Genomic DNA, 20,236 nt, shown 5'->3' with positions numbered 1-20,236 from the left:
TCTTTATAAATCTCATATTTACAGATCTCTCCTGTTAGTTCTGTTTCTCAAGAGAATCCTGACTAACACATAGTCCAATTATGCATAATTTATACCTTTTGAAATTGTCCCACAGTTCTTAGATTCTCTCTCCCCCTTCTCTGTCTCCAATCCTTCTCTCCTTCTCTCCCACCCCTTTCTTTCTTTTTCTTTCTTCCTTCCTTCCTTCTTTCTTTTCCTTCTTTACAATTTTCTTGACTTTTTCCTCATGAGAGTGTGGCATGTGAAACCCCTAAATAATGGGGGCCCCTCTTTGACTGTGGCCCCCCAGGAGTTTCTCACACTCATTCCAGTCCATACATAACCTGCAACGCTTTGTCACCATCACCAGTGAACCATTCCCACTAGTGTAGGGCTCCAGTTGCTTCTCCTCCAGGTAAGCTGATCTTGATTGTGACTCTCCGTGTTTACTAGTCTCAACAGATTTCAAGGTGGTTTTCCCCTACAACTTCAATTCTCTGAAATATTCCTTGGCTTTCCAGGGGTTCAAGAATGGTCCTTGATTTTCAGTTTGTTCCTCTTTTTTCTTGTTGTAAGAATGGCAGTGATGACTTCAGGCTCTTTACATGTTGGAACTGAAACCAGAAGCCACTGTACATCTTTTGTATATGCCCTTTATCAGATTGAGAAAGTTTCTTTGTATTTCTAATTTGCTGAGAGTTTTTTCTTTGTTTTATCAGTAATGGTTGGATTTTTGTCAGATACTTTTCTATGTCCACTGAGGTTGTCATATGTTTCTACTATTTTAGTTTGTTAATATGATGAATTACATTTATTGGTTTTCAGTGTTAAACCAGTCTTGCTTTCTGAGATGCACTCCACTCGATCATGGTTTATTAACCATTTTATGTATTGCTGTATTCAGTTTGCCATATTTTGTTGTGGACTTTTACGTCTGTGTTCATTGAGGATGTTGGTCTGTAGTTTTCTTGTAATCTCTTTGTCTGATTTTGATGTCAGTGAAATGCCAGCCTCATAAAATGAGTGGGGAAATGTTCCTTCTTTTTTTTCAGAAGAGTTTAGGACTGGTGTTCTTTCTTTCTTAAATTTTTTATAGAATTTCCCAGAGAAGTCATCTATGGATGTTCTTGTTGGGAAATTTTTAACTTACCAGTTCAAATTATTTAAAACTCGTGCTCTGAATTGAGTCAGTTTTGCCAATTTGTGTCTCTTAAGTTATTTTTGTCCATTTCATTTAAGTTTTCAAGTTTATTGCTGTAATATTTTCTTATCAGTCTGTCAATTTATTTTCTCTATTATTTGTCCATTTTCTATTTCATGGATATATCCCTTTTCTTTAAAACTTCCCTTCTTCTGATTTTTCCTCTGCTCTTTTTAGTGTAGATCATTGATTTTAGACCTTTCTTCACTTCTAATGTATACATTTAAAACTTTAAATTTTCCTCTAAACACTGCTTTAGTTACATCCCATGAAGTCTGATATGTTAAGATTTAATTTTCTTTAAGTTCAAAATATTTTCTAATTTACCTTTTCATTTCACCTTTTACCAATTAGTTGCTTAGGAGAGTGTTGTTGAAGTTCCAAGTATTTGGAGATTTTCCACATATTGATTTAATTTCGTTGTGATCAGACAACACACTCTATGATTGTAATCTTTTGAAATTATTGAGACTTAAAAATTATCTCCCATATGATCTATTTTCGTAAATATTCCATGTGTACTTAAGAAGAATGTGTGTTATTGGGTAGAGTTAGATCAGCTTGGTTGATGTATTCGTATCTTATTCAAATCCTTGCTGCTTTTTTTCTTTGTCTACTTATCACTTACCAAGAGAAAAGTGTTGAAATTTCCAACTATAATTGTAGATTTATCTTTTTTTTTCTTTTAGTTCTGTCAATTTTTCTTACAGGTATTTTAAAGGTTAGTAACTGGTTACATACAGATTTTATATTATGTCTTGATGAATTGACTCATATATTATTATAAAATGTCCTTATTCCTGCCAGTATTCCTTGTCCTGTGGTCTACTTTGTTTCATTTTAATAGAGACACTCCATGTGCAGGTTTGAAATTGTTATGTACCCCAAAAAAGCCATGCTTTCCTTCCTAATCCAATCTCATGGGGGTAGACCTATTATTTAGAATGGAAACTTTGATTGAATTATTTCCATGGAGTTGTGACACGCCCAATTGTGGGTATGACCTTTTGATTAGATAGAGATGTGACTCCACCCATTCAAGGTGAGCCTTGATTAGCTTACTGGAGTCCTTAAAAGAGGAAACATTTTAGAGGAAGCTCAGAGCCAACAGAGATGCAGAGAATCGAAGATTCTTGGAGTGCCAACGGAGAAAGTGCCAACCTAGACACAGATGTTTGGAGATGCACACCCAGCAGATGTCACTGTGGGCCCTCCTATGAGATGCTAAGCAAGCCAGAAACCAGAGTTGTGCCCTGGAGGAGCTAAGTGAAGGTCCCCAGATGCTTAGAGAGGAAATTATTGGCATCAAAAGCTGGGAAGCAGCGGAACCGGGAACAAGGACCAGCAGGTGTCAGCCACATACTTTCCCAGCTTGGCCTTTCTTTTCAAGGTATCTTTCTCTGGCTGCCTTAGTTTAACTTGCAGCTTAATAAATTCCCTTTATAAAAGCCATTCCATTTTTGGTATATTGGATTCTGACAGTTTTAGCAAACCAAAACACTTTTTAATTGACATGTTTAGGCCACATACATTTAATGTAATTACTGTCATGGTTGTATTTGAATCTATCATCTTGATATTTGCTTTCTATTTGTACCATGTATTCTGAGCCAACATGTCATTTTTTATAGTTACTCTGGGGCTTACGATATGCTCTACCTTCAAATCATATTTTATATTCACATATAATGTCAGATCTTTACAATAGGATACTTCCTTTGTCCTGTTGTTTTTGTGATATTGTTGGCATACATTTTATTTGTACACAATAACAATATATTATATATTATATATATTATAACACAATATATTGTTGTTGTTTTTGCTTTGAATAGTCAGTTATCTTCTAAATAAATTATGAAATTTCTCTATTTTTTAAAATATTGTATTTTATAATTACACAGTTTTCATTTTGGGAACTCCTAGATTTGAATAGATCCAAACTTCCATCCTAGTGTCATTTTCATTCTGATGACACATTCTCTTGGTGTTTAATTGCCTGAAAGAGTCGTTTAAATTTTACCTTTCATTTGTTTTATTTTTTGCTTATTTTTATTTATCTATTTTTTATTTTTTATTTTTTTACCTTCAATTTTAAAGGATAATTTTCACTGAATATAGAATTCTAAGTTGACAGATTTTTTTCAGCATTTAAGGATGTTTTTCTAACACTTTTGGTTTTACTAATTTCTGTGGTGTTTATCTTTCTCTGTACATATTGTAGCTTATTTCTTTACCTGTTGTAAAGGTTTTCTCATTGACATGGTGTGAATTGGTTTGAGTTTATTAATCTTTGAGTTTATTGATCTTATTGAATCTGTGGGTAGAAAGTTTGCATGAAATTTTGTTATTTTTCCACCATTCTTGAATTAATTTTTATGTGATTCCCTACTCTTTTCTAAGATTGCATTTACACGCATGTTGTCTCAGTTTGCTTCATTGCTAAAACATACCACATGATGGATTGGCTTAACAGCAGGAATTTATTGGCTCATGGTTTCAGAGGCTAGAAAGCTCACTTTCTTCTGGGGTGGTAGTATTCTGGCTGGCTAGTAGCAATCCTTAGGTTCTTTGGCTTTTCTGTCACATAATAATGGTCTCTTCTGGGTTCCATTGATTTCCAGTTTAAGGGTCCTCCCTGTGATTTCTCTCACTATGTCTCATTTTCTCCTGCTTATAAAAGACTCTGGTAGTCTGGATTAAGACCCAACCTCATTGAGTTGGGCCACATCTTAATAAAAAAAATAACTTCAGAAGATCCTATTTATAATAGGGTCACACCCAAAGAAATGTACATTAAGATTAAGAGCATGCCTAAATTGAGTTCCATGAATTAATCTACCATATATATTATATTGCTTAATATTTTCACAGGTCATTGAGTCTCGTTTTTTTTCATGTCTTTCCCCCCATGTGTCAGTTTTGATAGTTTCCATTTACCATGTCTTCAGATACAGATATTTTCTTCTGCAATACGTACTCTATTTGTAACCCCATCTAGTAACATTTTTATTTCAGACATTCTGTTACTCATCTCCTAGAGTTCCATTTTTTAAATCTTCCTTTTCTTGTATTATGTTTTTCTTTAAATATTTGAACATATTTGTAATAGCTACTTTGAAGATCTTGTTTACTAATTTCATATTCTCTGCCATCTTAGGTATTGTTTCTATTAACTGGTTTTTCTTATAGTTAAGGTTCATATTTTCATGCTTCTTTCCTGTATATCTAATTTTTTTTATTTGATCTCAACATTGTGGATTTATATGATTGAGTGTTGTTCTGTTGTCTTTATTTAAGGCTTTGTTTTGGCAATTAGTTAATTGCAAATTAGCTTAATATTTTTGAGCCTCACTTTTAAGCTTTTCTTCCATATAGGTCCAGAGTAGCCTTTATACTAGTACTAGCTTAGCTTTGCTACTAACATATGGCTCTTTTGGAGTCTCTTTTGAATGCATTAGGTGTTCAGCAAAGACTCTCCAATCTGGTTGGTCGGAACATGAAAATCTCTATTCAACTTGAACTTGAACATCTCTAGTTCATCTTCACTGTGAGGGCTGAGAATTGCTCAGTGTATAAGCTTCTCTGTCATTCTTTGACTGTTTTTGTTAAGTCTCACCTTGTGTGTGTGGTTGTGAAGTTCATGTGTTCAGGGGTTTGGGAAGAGGAAAATTGGGAGTTACTGCTAAGTATGAGTTTTGGTTTAGGTGAAGAAAATAGTCTGATACAGATATTGGTGATAGTTACACAGTATTCTCAGTGTATTTAGTGTCAAGAATTAAAATGGTTGAAATGATTTTCATGTTCTGTATATTTTACCACAATTAAAAATAATAAACTTTTTAAGTGTGATGATAGTGTTGGAATTAGAAAATGGCATCATTTTCCAGCCATAATGGTAAAGATTGGATCAGGCAAAAAGCCTCAGCGGATCCTAAATCTAAGGCAAAGTTTTGATGAGAACAATAGTACCATGTGTTGTTTTTTTTTTCACATGGGCAGGCACGGGGAATTGAACCCGGGTCTGTGGCATGGCAGGCAAGAACTCTGCCTGCTGAGCCACCGTGGCCCGCCCAATGGCAACATGTTCTTAAAGTGTCTTATCACAGATTACTTATAAGGTACAGGGATTAAAACAGTAACTCTGCAATGGAGAATTGAGACTACACCTTGTCTCAAATAACATGGGTGAACCTTGAAGACATTGTGTTGAGTGAAATAAACCAGATACAAAGAAAAGGACAAATAGTGATTTTTTTTCTTATATAATTACTTAGAATAAGCAAATTCAAAGAAATAGAAAGCAAAATTCTGGTTACCAGGAGTTGCCTGTGGGCCCTGCATGCCTCAAGATGTGATAACTCGAGAGAGGACTCAGCATGGCCTAAGGAGGGTGCTGACTGAGCAAGCATAACCCAAGTATGATATCGGAGGAAGCATCAGACAAACCCCAAATGATAAATGTTCTTTAAAAAATAATAATAAAAGACAAAGGCTATGGAAATGTTCCTGATTAAAGGAGATAAGACAATTAAAATGCAATATGTGACCCTTGACTGAATCCTGTACTGGAGGAAAAAAGTAAATGAAAACAGGTGTAATCCAAATAAAGTTTGTAGTTTAGTTAATAGTAAAGAGACAAACAAAAAAATGTAAATGAGGTCTGGTCATTATTGGGTTAGTTGACAAAATTGGAGTATGAATGGTAGAGTAAATCAGAGTACCATTTTTATGTTAAATTTACTGAAGTTGGTAACTGTACTCTGGCTATATAGAAGAATTTTCTTATTCTTAGGAAATATTTGATGATGTATTAGGGATAAAAGGCCAAGATGTGTACAATTTACCTTTGAATGGCTTGGAAAAATATATACGTTGCATCATATTCTGTGTATACTCACACATAGAAAGTACACACAAATGATAAAACAAATAGTAGAATATTAGCAGTAGATGATTCTAGGAAAAGAGCAAATGGATGTTCTTTGTACTTGTCTTATTCTTAGAATTTTTAAGTTTGAAATTATTTCCAAATAAAACATTAGAAAAATGAGATGGCAAATAAGCACATGGAAAGATGCTCAACATCATTAGTCATTAAGGAAACGTGAGTTAAAACCCCAGTGATATACTCTACACAGCTGTTAGAATAACTACTAAAAAAAAAACTTGACAGTACCAAGTGATCTCAAGACTGTGTAACAATTTAGATTCTCATACAGTATTGATAAAAATACAAATGGTACAGGCAATTTGGAAAATCGTTTTACAGTTTCATGTAAGATTAATATGCATTTCTTATATGACCCAGCAATTCCACTCTTAAGCATTTACCAAAGAGCATGTCCACATGAAGCCCTGTATGCAAATATCTACAGCAGCTTTACACATAATCGCCAAGAAAGGAAGCATCCCCTATGTCTGTCAGCTGATGAGGGGGAAAACGAATTGTTCATACATGTAATTTTCTTTATGCAAATTGTACCCCCATAAGCCTGACTTTAAAAAAAGAAACAAAATGTTAACAGGAAAAAACAAAAGCAAATGTTAAATAATCACATTGCTTTACAAAGATGCTATTTCAGATGTGGATCCTTCAGCAACATTAGAACTCCAATACCTCAGGGCCTCGTGCAGATACCAGCAAAGGATAGTGTAGTGACTGTCAGTCCTGAGAGGAACAACTGTGTGCACAAAGATGGGCCAGGAACATAGAACAGGGCCAGAAGGTAGAGGAGGCAGGTTGTGTGTGCCATGCCTGTATTAGAATTTGGTCGGGATAAATGCTTTCAGCAGTTAGAAGGGGAGTCTAGGCTTGTCTTGATTTCTGTTGGCCATGCACACTGCACCTGTGGGCATACCCTCCAGGCCCCAGAGGATACACTAAGGGAAACACCTTGACCTCTCCCTGCCAGACAGTACAGGCCTGGAGTTTCCCAGGTCATGTGCCCCGGGGCCCCACAAGGTCTTTGCAGCCTGATATGTGTGCTTTGACCTCGTCTGTGCAACCATGTTTGGTCTGTGGAATGTACAAAGTTCCAAGAGCCACAGGCAGTCACTGGGACAATGATTGGTTTGATCCATTTTCCCAAGAGCAGAGCCCCAGTGTAAGGAAGGTCAGCATTTAGAAGCAAGAGATCCATTTCCACTCAGTGGAGTCACCTGGACAAGTTGCTTAATCACTGAGTTCCTCCTTGTATTTAGTGTAGGAATAATGTTTTTTTACAGGGGCGTGGCCTATTAACAATATCTGTTATGCAGATCTTAATAAATGGTCATTATTGATGAAGATAAAAATATCATAAGTATACATGTTATCTCTTCTCTCCAGACATTTAGAGTTCTGTAAGTACCTCAAAAATCACTCTCAGAGATTTTATTTCCTATTTGGAATATTTTTTTAAAAAATTTCATTGGTGTAAAGGTTGGTAACTAGGTTAAGATAAGGTCAGTGTTCTGTACTGGGAATCTCTGGAAGCCAAGACAGTTATTCTGCATGCAAGTTGTAGAGAAAGGTCAGTGATGAGCCAACTAAACAGAATTTCTAGAAATGGAAAATTAATCCTTAATTTAAATTGTAGCAGTGGAGATTAGAAGTAATCCTCTCCTGGGAATCTGATTGATAGAGCTGGCATTTCTTGCAAGAGGTAAGATATTCTTAAGAATTCTTAAGAACCCTTTTCTTTATCCCCCCTGTTTACCCCATGAACATTAGAAGTTGAAGGTTTTTTTTCCCCCCATAATGTGCTGAGGTGCTGATGTCAAAGTCATGGCTGCAGTTCATTGCCTCTTACTTCCCCAGCTCTGGAAAGTTTCTTCACTCGGTGACCTCCTACCTCATTAATACCCACCCTCTTAATTGGTTGAAAGCACGTCTCAGGGACTGAAAATGAACTTTGATTTTGACCCATGATTAAATCTCAGGGGGACTGTAGTGGATTAATAGGTTGAAATATTTGTTCTTTTTCAGTGGCCTGTTGGTTTTTTGCAGTACGAGTTTAGAGGTAGGGCAGGTGAACAGCATTGGTGTTTCAAAACCAGGGAGACTTGGGTCTGAATTGAAATGTTACCAGGCTCAGGAGGGACTGCAGTTCCGTGGACATCCATGTCTCCCCAGTGCCTTTTTTCAGGGACATGTGTTGTTATGAGGATGCTGTCTCCCGCTGTCTTCACACATGGCTACAGATCTGTAGCCTGGGCTCCTAATCTATTACAGTTATGAACCTCCGAAATATAATTTGGTAGATTTTACCCTGGGAGAATCCAGCATGGGGGTGAGGTATAACTCCAGGAGATTCTGTGACACATCAGGTGAAGGTTCAGTCTACCAGGTCCAATCCTGAAGCAGGTCCCAGTTGCCCCTGAGGAGACAGTAGGCTAGGTCCTGCTCCTGGAAGCAAGAAAGAGATACCTCTGAGAGGAAGGAGGCTGACAGGGTGAGGCAGACACTAGGCATGGCTTCTAATGGAAGCCCATGCTTGGGCCAGTCTTTCTTGACTGAGGCAGGGGAATCTGTAATGGTGCAGGCTCCAAGCCTGGTATAGGAGGGGCCTTTCAGAGTTCATGTGACCAGATCCTGCCGCTTGATGTGGGGTGGGGTAGGGAGTGGGCTCTTGGAAAACTTCCTGTATTGGGCAGAATGAGCTTTCAGAGTAGCTAGGCTGTGGAGGATGTGAAGGTTTTGGAAGCAGACACACACAGATGTGGTCAATTTGCCTTTCTGGAACAATTAAGAATCTGCTGGAAAAGGAAAATGATTGCCTATCAGAATCTGCGTTCTGTGCATGTTGAAGTAAATCCTTTCCTCTCCATTTTACATAGGCATTATCCAGCCTCTGAATTTTTCACTGGAGCATTTTTGCACAGGGAACCAATACATTACATGGTCAGAATCTCCTCTCAAGACCCAGGGCTTCATTAGAACTGGTTTTGAACAGAGGGTGCTCAGGACTCATGCCTGTAAGCTGGGCTGGCCCTCTCTCAGTGCCGACTACCGCCCCCCCCCCCCCATTCTGGCATCTGGTGCCTCTGCTCACCCCACTCTCTGTCAGGCCCAGCCCCTCCCAAAGGTGGTCTCTTTCAAGCCTCATACCCATCTCTGCTCTGCTCTCTGCCCTAGGTTAATCTGAACAAGGTCGGGGAGTACTGGTGGAGCGCCATCCTGGAAGGAGAAGAACAGATTGACATCGACAAGATCAATAAGGAGCGCTCCATGGCCACCGTGGATGAGGAGGAGCATGCTGTCCTGGACAGGCTCACCTTTGACTATCACCAGAAGCTGCAGGGCAAGCCACAGAGCCACGAGCTGGTATGAGCCCCTTACCCACTTTGAGACACTCTGCTCAGTAGTCTGTTCTGAGACCTCACTAAGCAGATGCTATAGGCCTCCTCCTTGTGCTGATCACAGGTAGACCAGAAGAGAGGATGGGGGCTGACAGCGGGGGCCTTCTCCTTCAGCAGGCATCTTGGAATAGCAGGCAGGGCTCTGGGAGGAGGGGCAGGAGGTCTAGCCCCCTAACAGCCACTTGCCCTTCCTTGATCAACCTGCCAGTTCACACACAATGTGCACAACTGCCTCTCTTTGTCCCCAGTGCCCTGGGGAAAGCCACACCACAGCAGTCCATCTCCCCAGCCCTCTGTCACCTGTTCCTGCCACAAGATAGGTGTACACATCTGTAGAGAAGATCCAGGAAACAGGCCTGTGAGGGAGCTGAGAGTGGTGTACAGTTTGGTGATATTGTGTATCTCTGGAGTAACTGACCTTCAGCCTGTTTTCCCGGAGCCTCCACAGGGCCCTCTGTGGAGGGGGTGGGGGCAACATCTTTGTTGCCCAGATCAGTTCAGGTTCTGACTGGGGGTGGACCAAGGAGACAAAGTCATGCTTCCAGTGTTTTTTCTGCTGCCATGGCCTTTGGACAAGGACTTTCAGTCAGGTCAGCAGTGTTGGGGGAGTGGGTGGGTGGGCAGGCAGCAGGAAGTCAGCTAACTCTGAAGGTGGTTTCTGTCTGACCAGCATCAAGCCAAGAGCACAGAGACTGCCAGTGGCAAAGAAAATGATTAATTAGGTATATACATTCTTTCTTTCTATTTTAATAATCCCCAGAGTGGCTATTTAGGGAAGAAAGAGTTGCTTTTCTCAAATTATTTTTACCCTCCTAGTGCCCCATATAAACAGTTAGCACTGTTGGTTTGAGCTGCAGTATAACAGGGGAAGTGGGAATTAACTGCAGGTTACATCTGTGTATGTGGGGTTGGTTTCCTGGGAACTTTGGACCCACTTTCCTAATTTTTGTTCCATGTATATTAAACACAGATGCTCCCTTCACCCCCCCACCCCCAGCTTAAGAAAGCCATTAGGAGTGGAGCCATTAGGAGCCATTAGGAGCCATTCCAGTGTTAGTCTTTTATTGAGGTAAAATTCACATGGCATGTCTCATGTGGTTTGTGTTTATTTTGGTGGCGGTGGGGAGAAGGGCCTGCCTGACTCTGGCCTGTTGGGTTACAGCACCCAGTGCCAGCATTTTGCCCTAGGAAAGCCTCTGTCAGGCAACACTGGAGGCCCTGCCTCTGTCCCTTGGCTCACACTTTTTTCCTTTCCTCACTGGTTTCTTCTTGTTTGTTTTATTTGGACCTTCAGACCCCCAAGCATGCCTCATCTTGTTCCTGCAAGGGTCTCAGGAGCCTGTAGATAGAGTAGCTAGTTTATTCTTTCCATCCAGCTGCAACCACGAGGGCCAGCAACACAGAGTAAGTACCACCCATGGGTCCCACACATCTTCTCATGGCCTCTTCATCAAACCCCTGGCAAGAGAAGCTTCTTTTTCATTTTAACAGATGAAGAACTTGAGTTGTAGAGGTCACATAATATGTTTAAGGTCCTCCAGTTAGTAAGCAGCAGTAGGGGTGGGATTTGATCCCTTATCTGATCTAGACCTTCACGTCATTACCATTTCTGCTCCATTCCTTGCACAGATGTGTTTGCCTGAAAGGATCGTGCCTCTTGGTTTGCTTACCTTAGCAGCATTGGCTTGCAGAAATGGAGGCATAAGCTCACACAGACCATCTGGGCTGGTCAAAGGACCTGTCTTCATTCTGCATGTCCTCCTGCAGATCGCAGTGACTGTCTGTCAAACATAGCTGAGTGCACAGAGCCCAGGACTCTGGCACCTTGGTTGCGATGACAACCCCCGGTTACACTGCCTATGTCTGTGTCTATCTGGATGAAATGCCAGTCACTGAATACCTTCCATATGAAAGGGGCTTCCACACCATTTTGTCATGTTGTTCTCCTTGCATCCCCTGGAGGTAAGGTACTGTCTCTTCTCACAGGAGAAGGGACAAGCACTTTTGAGAGAAGGGACAAGCACTTTTGAGAGGTGATGAAACTTGCCCACTGACTGTCTCCAATCACCACAGAAGATTCTTTGGAGAAAAGAATCCCTGATATTGAGAAGAATATGGCCAGCTTTTATTAGATAAAATTAACATGTTAGATATCAAAACTCATTGTTCTATACAGGATAAAATGAAGTCTTAAAAAAGCTGCCTTTCAAAAATGAGGCTTTCTATGCCATCTAAATGAATGGAGAGCAAGAAGAAAGTGGCTCTCCCAGCATCTTTTCCAAATGCACAGAAAGTGGTTTTCCAAACTCTGACAAGTTACAAGGAGAGGGCTGGCCTGAATCTTTAATATAGAGAAAAGCTAAAAATTGATACTTTATTGTGGTTTGAACTATATTCATGAATTTCATCAAAGCGTGGGTGAGTTCTCTTCTGTATCCTTTAGTTGTGAAATGTGAGAGAACCTAGACTGTTGTCTTCACTGGAAGACAGAAAACGCATTGGCTGTTCAGTTCAAAAATGCAGATTTTCTAATTGGTTGTTTTTCTAATTGGTTATGCTCTAAATCTCTCTAATTTTCTGTGATTGCATCTCTTACAGACCACACCTGGCTTTTTTAAAAAGTCCGTTTTTAGAAAGCTGAGTTTAAGGCGATGCAGTGGTGACTCAATGGCAGAATTCTCACCTGCCATGCCAGAGACCCTGGTTCGATTCCTAGTGCCTGCACATGTTTAAAAAAAATAAAAAGCTGGGTTAAAAAATAATACCTGATGTACAGAATGCCAGTGGCACTAAAATATTCATCCTTCAGGGTGGAAGCTCTAGCCCAGGAAGCAAGCACTCTTGGCAGTTTGGACTGGCTTGTCTTCCTGGGCCCTTGCTCAAGTGCACAGCCCTGCCCTCTTACTTCTGTCCATGCCCCATCCCTCACCCACCTCCTCCCCTCTTTCTTTGTGCCCATTCTGTTCTTTTCCCTCTACATCTTCATCCTTCTCCTGGCTTCCTTCTTTCAGCCTTCTGTTTTCCCTGCTTTCTTTTCTTTTCCTTTGCCCCCACTCTTTTCCCCACTTTTTACTGCTGCTTCTTTACAGGGTGTTGTAAGACCTCTCTGGAGTTACGGCTCCTCCAGGAGCCCGATGTGGGCCAGGCACTGTGCTAGCGTCAGGAAAACATCATGAGCAAGGCAGACATTGCCACTGCCTCCAGAGAGCTTCTATTCCAGCCACGTTGTTCTGACCTTCTCCAAAGAGTATTTCTGTCATACTTGCAGTCTCATTGATAGTCATGGATCTACCCAGACAGGAAGCCATTCTCCCAGGAAGCTGCTGCTGTTTCTGTTACTTCCTATGGGTATTACTAAAAACCTGTAGAATGGATGCATAGCAGACCCTAGAGAGACAGTCCTAGCTTCAGGATCAGGCAAACTGAGGCAACTTCCAGGGATTTTCTGTACTTCAGCAAGCTAGCCCTGCAGTCCTTACTGCTGTAGATTCTTAAGAATCTTAAGATTAGACAGAGCCAATCTTAAGAGATGGGAGATGGTGCCACAGCTATGCATATGCATCTGCACTCACACATGCACCATATGCATGGCATCTTGGCAAACAGGTGCCTTGTGGTCCAGCTGAGAACCTCTGTGTGTGTTCTCCTTGGGCACATCAGGTAGATGTGCTTTCCTGGCTCTCTGGGGCCACTAGCAAAGACCCAATGACCTCTCCATCAGCCATGGCTGAGCCAGTACAGCACAGGACTCTGACATTATAGCTCACTTTCTAGTACCTTGGGTGCAGTGACAGTGTGGTCAGACTGCAGAGGCTCGTCCAGGAAGTTGAACTGGCAGTGGGTACAGAGAAGGATTTAGGAAGGATCCTAAGAACCTTTGAGGACAGCTGTGCTGTAATGGAAAGATCACGTATGTTTTAAGTCAAAATCTATTCTGCAAGCATCTAGGTAGGCAGCATGTTAGACATCATAGGAACCTGTGTGCCTGCACAGAGCATAGAGCCCAAGGGTAGACCCTCAAAGCAGTACATGCACAGCACAGTCTAGGCCCACAGCAAGGCGACATATACAGACTCCGTCTCTGCACTCCCCAGTCCCATCTTCTCAGCTATAAACCAGGAACTACCCACCTCTCAGGACTGCTGTGTGCGCTGATGGAGAGTGGGTCCAGAGCTCCCCAGCCCCATACCAGGGAAGATTGCCTGTGCTCCAAAGCACACATAGTAAAGTGAGTCTTACCTCAGATAGCCTCATGTAGCCATTTGACCATATTGCGTTCAGTTGACACCGTGGCTATCTCACAGGCAGGGGGAACCAAACGCCTGCTAGATATGCGGGTGGACAGGCAACTGCTGTCCTAGTAGGGGGCCTGTGGGCCTTCCAGGGATCCAAGCAAGCCAAGCTTGATATATGCCCAAGTTCTCTGCATCGGGATTTATCTGCCTTGCAAATCAGTACCATCCCTGCTAACAACGAGCTTCTGGCATTGATTCCCATTTATGGTGTGAATATGAAGTTTTCTAAATTTGCCAGAATTTCAAATTGTACTCCTAATGCCACAGAGACTGTATTTTGAAGCATTTTTATTTTGAAGCAACAGCATTGCTCTCTCTTATAATTTGAGACTCTTTGTTGTTACTGTGAGGTAATTTCTGTCCAAAATCGGTCAATTTAATACCCTTAATCTTCTTCCTAAATTAATTTCTTTTGAGTAGTGGATTTCCCCCATCTGGAAAGAGAATATGTTTTGAGAAGCAGTAGTGCTCATCTGCACACCGGCTTCTGTGTGTCCAGGTGCTGCCCTGATCTGGGGGGAGTTGATGCTAACAGTAAATCATCGTCAGATTCCTATAATCTGTCACCCCGGGGGCAAAGTGTCAGTCTAACCTGGTCTCTGTTAATAGTAAATTTGGTAAAACACCTAGGAACACTACCCACTACCTTTGCTGTAGGAGAAGTCAGAGAACTAGCCATCAGCGCCCTGGCTTTTTTCCCTAGAGGACTGAGTCAAAGAAGCTGGGTCCCTACCTACCACCAGGTTCCCAAGACAAAGGTCAGTGTGTCAGGATGCCTCAGTTAGAAGCCAGCTGGCTGTCAAGGTCTGCTGGGAAGCCCCTTCTAGAAGGGTGTAGCCGGGTGGCTTCTTTAGGCCCTCTTGGCTGTCGGGCTTGAGTTAGGTTCAGTGCAGGTCTCTGGACAGACCTATGGACCCTGTGTCCCGAGTTGGTGTGGGCCCCGACCAGCCTAGCCTGGGTTTCCTGGTCAGTCATCAATTGAACAGCCTGAGCCAGAGCTATGGGTGACTCTCCAGATGTGCTGCACATGTCAGATGATGTGGGCAGATGGAACAGGACCCATTTTCAGGCAAGACCACTGAGTTCTCCCATTCCCATGGGTAGAAGGGTCCTCATCTGTATTTGAGGAGATCTCAGAGGCAAAGGGGGTCAAGTCATGTCAGAGTGCATTTCTCCCACTGCCATCCTTTCAGCAGGGCAGGCAGGGCACCATGCACAAGCAGCGTGGGAATGCGCCTCAGGAGGTAGAGTTAGGCCAGAGCTCAAGGGACCTACAGAAGTAGGCCGAGAGGCACAGAGCAGTCAGGAACATGAGGTGGGACCAGGGCAGCAGCTCCTGGGGAAACCTGCAGTACCCCATTGAAGGAGAGGAAGGGCCCTGTGGAGCTGGAGCCTGGTTTGGGGAGCCTGGGTAAAGGGGGTATGGAGTGCTGTGTCCTGGGTCTGGAGCTCAGAGACGTATCAGGGTCTGGGCTGAAAGAGGGAATAGAGAGAGGTTTCTTAGCACTGGGTGATGGGGCCAAGAAGAAAGAGTGTTGTGAGAGGGCAGTTTGGCAGAAGCATTGAGAAGAGAGGGGAAAGGAGGCCTGGCCCACAGGACTGCACTGTATCTATATCCCTTTCTGCAATGCACGCATGGGTGTGAAGTCAGGTGCTCCCCCTCGCCCCGCCCCCCACCACCACCCCGGCTTAGTTTCCTCCATGCTGCATTTGCTCACCCTAATTCTGGCCAGAGCACATGCTATGTGTCTATTCATTCTCAGGCAGGGAAGGTTTGCACTCAAAGTAAACCAAGCTGCCAGTGTGTGCGTTGGTTCAATGACTACTGCGTTTCTAGGACTGGCTGTAGCACTGGACGTGGGTGGCAGGAGCCATATTCTTTTATTGCCATCTTTTTTTTTAAGATTCTTAAAATGGTCTTTCCCAAAAAGACATTGTATGAATTACCTGTGAGAATTTGAGGGTAATGTTTATCCTTAGCATTTATTAAGTATCTTTGGTATGCTTGTTACCATATCACTTAGGTTTAAAAACAGGGGTAAAAAGCCCACTTGCCAGGAAGTGTACACTTTAAGGAATAAGCTGTGCATGTCTAGTGGCTTAGAAAATTGCTGTGGCTCTGAGTTCTCCAGCATTGTTGGACACCAGGAATTTTCCACGCTATTTGCAGCCAGTGATCTCTTTGCCTCCTGATGAGAGAAGGTTCGTGCTGTCTTCCCTGCCTGCTCTGCAGTGCTTTCTGCCACAGGAGACAAATACCACCTGTGCTGAGATGCAGCAGTTAGCTGTCTTTGCCTTTCTGATTGGAAAAGAAAGAAGAACCCACCCCTGGCCTCACAGTGCACATGTAGGGACCTGTTCCTTCCTGAGTGGAGGCCAGGCCACTCCTGCTGTGCCTACAGAGGAGGGTGCACTTGGGGGGGGGGGGCAGGTGGAGATGGCTGTGAGCTCCCTCACAGCTGCACTGCCTGCCTGCCCCTGGCCTCAGTCCCATGCATTGGTCCTCCTGACCCTTGGAGGCTGGACGTTCCAGAATGGTCACACTTGAGGAAGAATTCTGTGTCTACCCACTCGGGCCATGTCTCCTGGGATGCAGCAGACAGGTTGGGAGTGTCAGGCCATTACTGGGCATCTATAGGCCTCGTCCTTTCTGTCCTGGCTTGGGGTGTCCCCTGGATTGTGGAAGCACCATTTGGTCCCTTGGAATATCCTTCCTCTCTGGGGGAAGGGGTGGGGCTGAGATATCCCTTTCCAAAACCCTCAGTCACATGCTCTTTTGGATTTGGACAGGGTTGCCTGGTGGAAAAGGAACAGCAGCTGAACCATACTGAGCAGCCAGTGCTTTGGTGGGGTTGGGAATTCGGTGTCATGAGGAGGAGTCGGCTGGGGCCCTATAGAGCTTCTGGGTTCCTGAGCCCGCTGTCTTCTTGCCTTGGCCGGAAGGAGAGGCTGCTGAGAAGCCTGCCAGCTGAAGCCCCATGCTGAGAGAAAGTGCGCAATGCCTTGTGGTCATGTTTAATTTTTCTGTCTATTTTCTGTTTCTGTAGAAAGTCCATGAGATGCTGAAGAAGGGATGGGATGCTGAAGGCTCCCCCTTCCGAGGCCAGAGATTCGACCCAGCCATGTTCAACATCTCCCCAGGGGCTGTGCAATTTTAGTACCCAGAAGGCGAGGAAACCCTCCGAAGTGTTTGGAAGGCAGGAACCTCAGAGGCCTTCTCCTCTGCTTCCTCCATGCTCCCTCGCATGCCAGGGACCCCCTCGTCTTACTCTCCCCACATCCATCTTTTCCTTGGTGACACACCAGCTCTGTCACCCTGACTTGCATCTTTCCGGGCCACTCCAGAGAAGGCTTGGGGCAGTCTGGGTGGGCCAGCATGGTGGCTCTGCTGCATGAGAGGGTCTGATGTGCAGGGAAGCTGGCCTGGCAGGGCTGGGATCGCATGCTTTGTCTCCACAGCAACCAGCAGTCACAAGCAGTATCTCTTCCTTCCTCTTCTCCGCTTGCTGTTGTTTTGACACTTCTCTGCTTGCTTCTCTCCTGGCCCGGGATGGGGGTTGTTGCTGGCTCCCATGTACTTGGTGTGGCTTGGAGCTGGGCAGCTTCCATGGGCACAGCTGCAGAACACCTCTGTGGCAGCTGCTCTTTGGCTGTCTGAGAAGCTCCTATTCCTCGACCTTTTGTTGGAAGCATTTACACACAGTCTTGCTTGTCACTTTGTAAACATCTACTGCCCTGCCTGCCTCAGTGCCTCTCAGCCATGGCAGTAAGACGTCACCATTACCCTGATAGCCGCAGAAACTGGGATCCTGGGGTCCATGTTGATTACTGTCTAATTTTGCCAGATCTTGATGTTAAGAGAAAGTCTGAAGCTTTGGCCTCCAGGCCCGCGTGGTCAGGATTTTGTGTGCCATGGTGCACTGGCCCATGCCACACTAGTGGGACTTGCTTCTTGTTGCAGTGAACCATGCCCTGTCCACTCCTACTGAGCACACTGCTTCATTTCACCGCATCAAAGGGTGCCACTTCGTTTGCTTCTGTTTAATCCATTGGGGTTCCAATACTTCCTCTCCGAGTGCCTCATGGTTCTTCGGAAGCCCAGCCACTGGGAACGAGTGAGTCAGAATGGAAAGCCAGAAGCCCTGGGATGGCAGCTCAACACAGCACGTTGGCACCTTCGAACTCTAATCAGCCTTGCCTTTGGGGGCTCCTGGCTGAGTCTTTGCAGTTGTTGGAGTAAGAATATCTGCACAAAGAAAGAATAACATCCCATTGTACTAGGGCCCTGAGATTGGAAAGTCCATTTGAGTCACAAGGAGTACACACCTCTATTCCTGTCTGTCCACCTGTCCCATGAGCTGTGGCTGGTATGAGAAGAGATCGGGTGGCCTGAGGGCTGCCCTGGGCCAGGGGCTCAGCCCTCACCAGGGGCCCTGCAAGCAATAGCACAGACCTTTCCCTCTGGGACCACCACCACTGTGAGCATCTGCCCTTTGTCAAGCAGCCAGCCTAGGCACAGTGGCCAAGTCACAGTTCAGCTTTCCACGAAAAGCATTTTCTCACCCTGTTAATGTACCCAACTCAAATGGAGGCTCGAATATCCCAAGGGAACCTATTCACTAAGAGAAGAGATCCTGCTCCAGAGGGCTGTCTGTCTTGTGGGGACAGGGGTGGGGGTGTAGGAAGAGCCTGCCCTTCACCTCCCTGCTGCCTTCTTAGAGGTGGGTAAGTGGGAGGGTGGTCCTTCTGGAGGCTTCCACCTTTGGAAACTGGATTTGTTGCACTCATTTTGAAGCAGCTCTCAGGTTACCGTAGTGACTGGCAACCCCTTTCCTCAGCCGCCCTTGCAGAAAGCTTCTTTGGAATGTGCTCTGTGAGCCCAGAAGAGCCACTTGGATCTTGGGGAGGAACCAAGGACCTCCAGGGGACTTGGGTGTGCTGGGAGCCACACAAAAGGAAACCAGAAGACCACAGATACACTTCTTTAGTGTGAGAACCATGTACCTAATATCAGTCACCAAGACTGAAGCCACTCTTTGGGTGAGCCCAGGAAGCAGCGATGCCACAGAGCCTTTGTCACCTGCAGGCAGACTAGGCTGCTCGTGTCCAGAGGTGTCCCAGGAAACTGCCATTCCCTTATGGAGGTCCCATCAAAGCTCCTAGGGTTTGCACACCCCAGTCCCATACTAGCTTCCCCATCTAATAAACGGAGGTTTCAGGGTAGGTGTGTGTGGTTTAACCTTAAAATGTGTTTCCTGTCTTCCCTGTAGTTCCCTGAGTTGTACTACCTCTTAACAGCCCACTTGCTGGGGGAGTCTTCCAGAGGGAGGGGCGAGGTGGAGTAAGATCCTACACCTCAGTTATCTGGGAGACCTTAAGAGTCGTTTACTTCCGTGACAGATTGTCTTCCTTTTGCCAAGGCTTTATTTTCTAGTGTGTTGTTCACTCCCCATCCCCTGCCCTGCTTCAGTTAAACAGAATTAACTGGTGTGGGAATAGCGAGTGTGGGGAGCATGTGCTGACCACCTTACAGAACATCCTCTGCAAGGCTCTCCAGTAAAGGATGCTGCCCCAAGCATCGTCATCAGCATCCGGTATCATCCACCTTTTCTGAATGCATGCTCTTTCTGCTCAATGCCTTGACCCTCCTGTGTAATTACCAACTGTCTGTATAGTGATTCTCTGTCCAACCTTCCACCCTGTGTTGGCCTGGCTCTCTGGGTTTGGTGCATATGGCCTGTTTTTTCTTTTTAGACACAACAGCAGCAGTATGACCACTAACCCCATCAGCTGAGGTTCCAAGGAGCGCAGGGTGACTCACCCCATGTCAAGGGGAGCACAGGAGAGTGGGTGCCCAGCTTCAAGTTGCCCTGTCACCCTCCATGTTGGTTTGCAATAAACCTGTGTTGAAGCTGCTCTGGATCTGTGTGTAGCATTTGCTTCTAAGAGAGACCCATCTGTGTGTGCAAAACACCTGGGGTTTTCAGTGGAAGGGCACTGGACCCCAGACCAGCAAACACGCACAATGGGAATTCCTGCAGACAGTGCCCCTCCTGTCTACACTCCCTGTGTGTGTTTGGACTGTGACACTCTGCCAAGCTTTTTTTTTTTTCTTTTTAAATGCCGTTTTATTGAGATATACTGACACATCATACAAACCATCTAAAGAATATAATCACTGGTTTACAGTATCATCACATAGTTGTGCATACATTCAATTCCATGATCAATTTTAAAACATTTTCATTACTCCATAAAAGCAATAAAGGTAAAAAAGAAAACTCAAATCCTCCATATCCTTTATCCCTTCTCTCCTACTATTGACTCTAGTATTGGTGGAGTACATTTATTACTGTTGATGAAAGAGTATTAAAATACTACTGTTAACTATAGTCCA

General features: G+C 44.0%; 1 protein-coding gene across 3 annotated transcripts in view; it reads left to right on the top strand.

The window, feature by feature from the left end:
* NUDCD3 (NudC domain containing 3) overlaps positions 1-19,759 on the top strand; it is a 238,738-nt gene extending 218,979 nt beyond the window's left edge. Inside the window, exons 5-7 of one of the 3 annotated variants that reach the window (XM_077118262.1) lie at positions 9,321-9,509; positions 16,887-17,036; positions 19,594-19,759. In XM_077118262.1, the coding sequence (XP_076974377.1) occupies positions 9,321-9,509; positions 16,887-16,997 (300 nt within the window). In that variant the 3' untranslated portion in view covers positions 16,998-17,036; positions 19,594-19,759. Of the gene's footprint in view, positions 1-9,320; positions 9,510-16,886 lie in introns of all 3 variants that reach the window. The other 2 variants (XM_077118267.1, XM_077118253.1) reach the window with 2 other exon arrangements.
* The last annotated feature ends 477 nt before the right edge of the window (positions 19,760-20,236 follow it).

This window comes from Tamandua tetradactyla, chromosome 1 (assembly GCF_023851605.1).
Source record: "Tamandua tetradactyla isolate mTamTet1 chromosome 1, mTamTet1.pri, whole genome shotgun sequence".
Taxonomy (NCBI): Eukaryota; Metazoa; Chordata; class Mammalia; order Pilosa; family Myrmecophagidae; genus Tamandua; species Tamandua tetradactyla.
The sequence above is the reverse complement of the archived record's forward strand: the minus strand, read 5'-3'. Positions and strand labels throughout refer to the sequence as shown.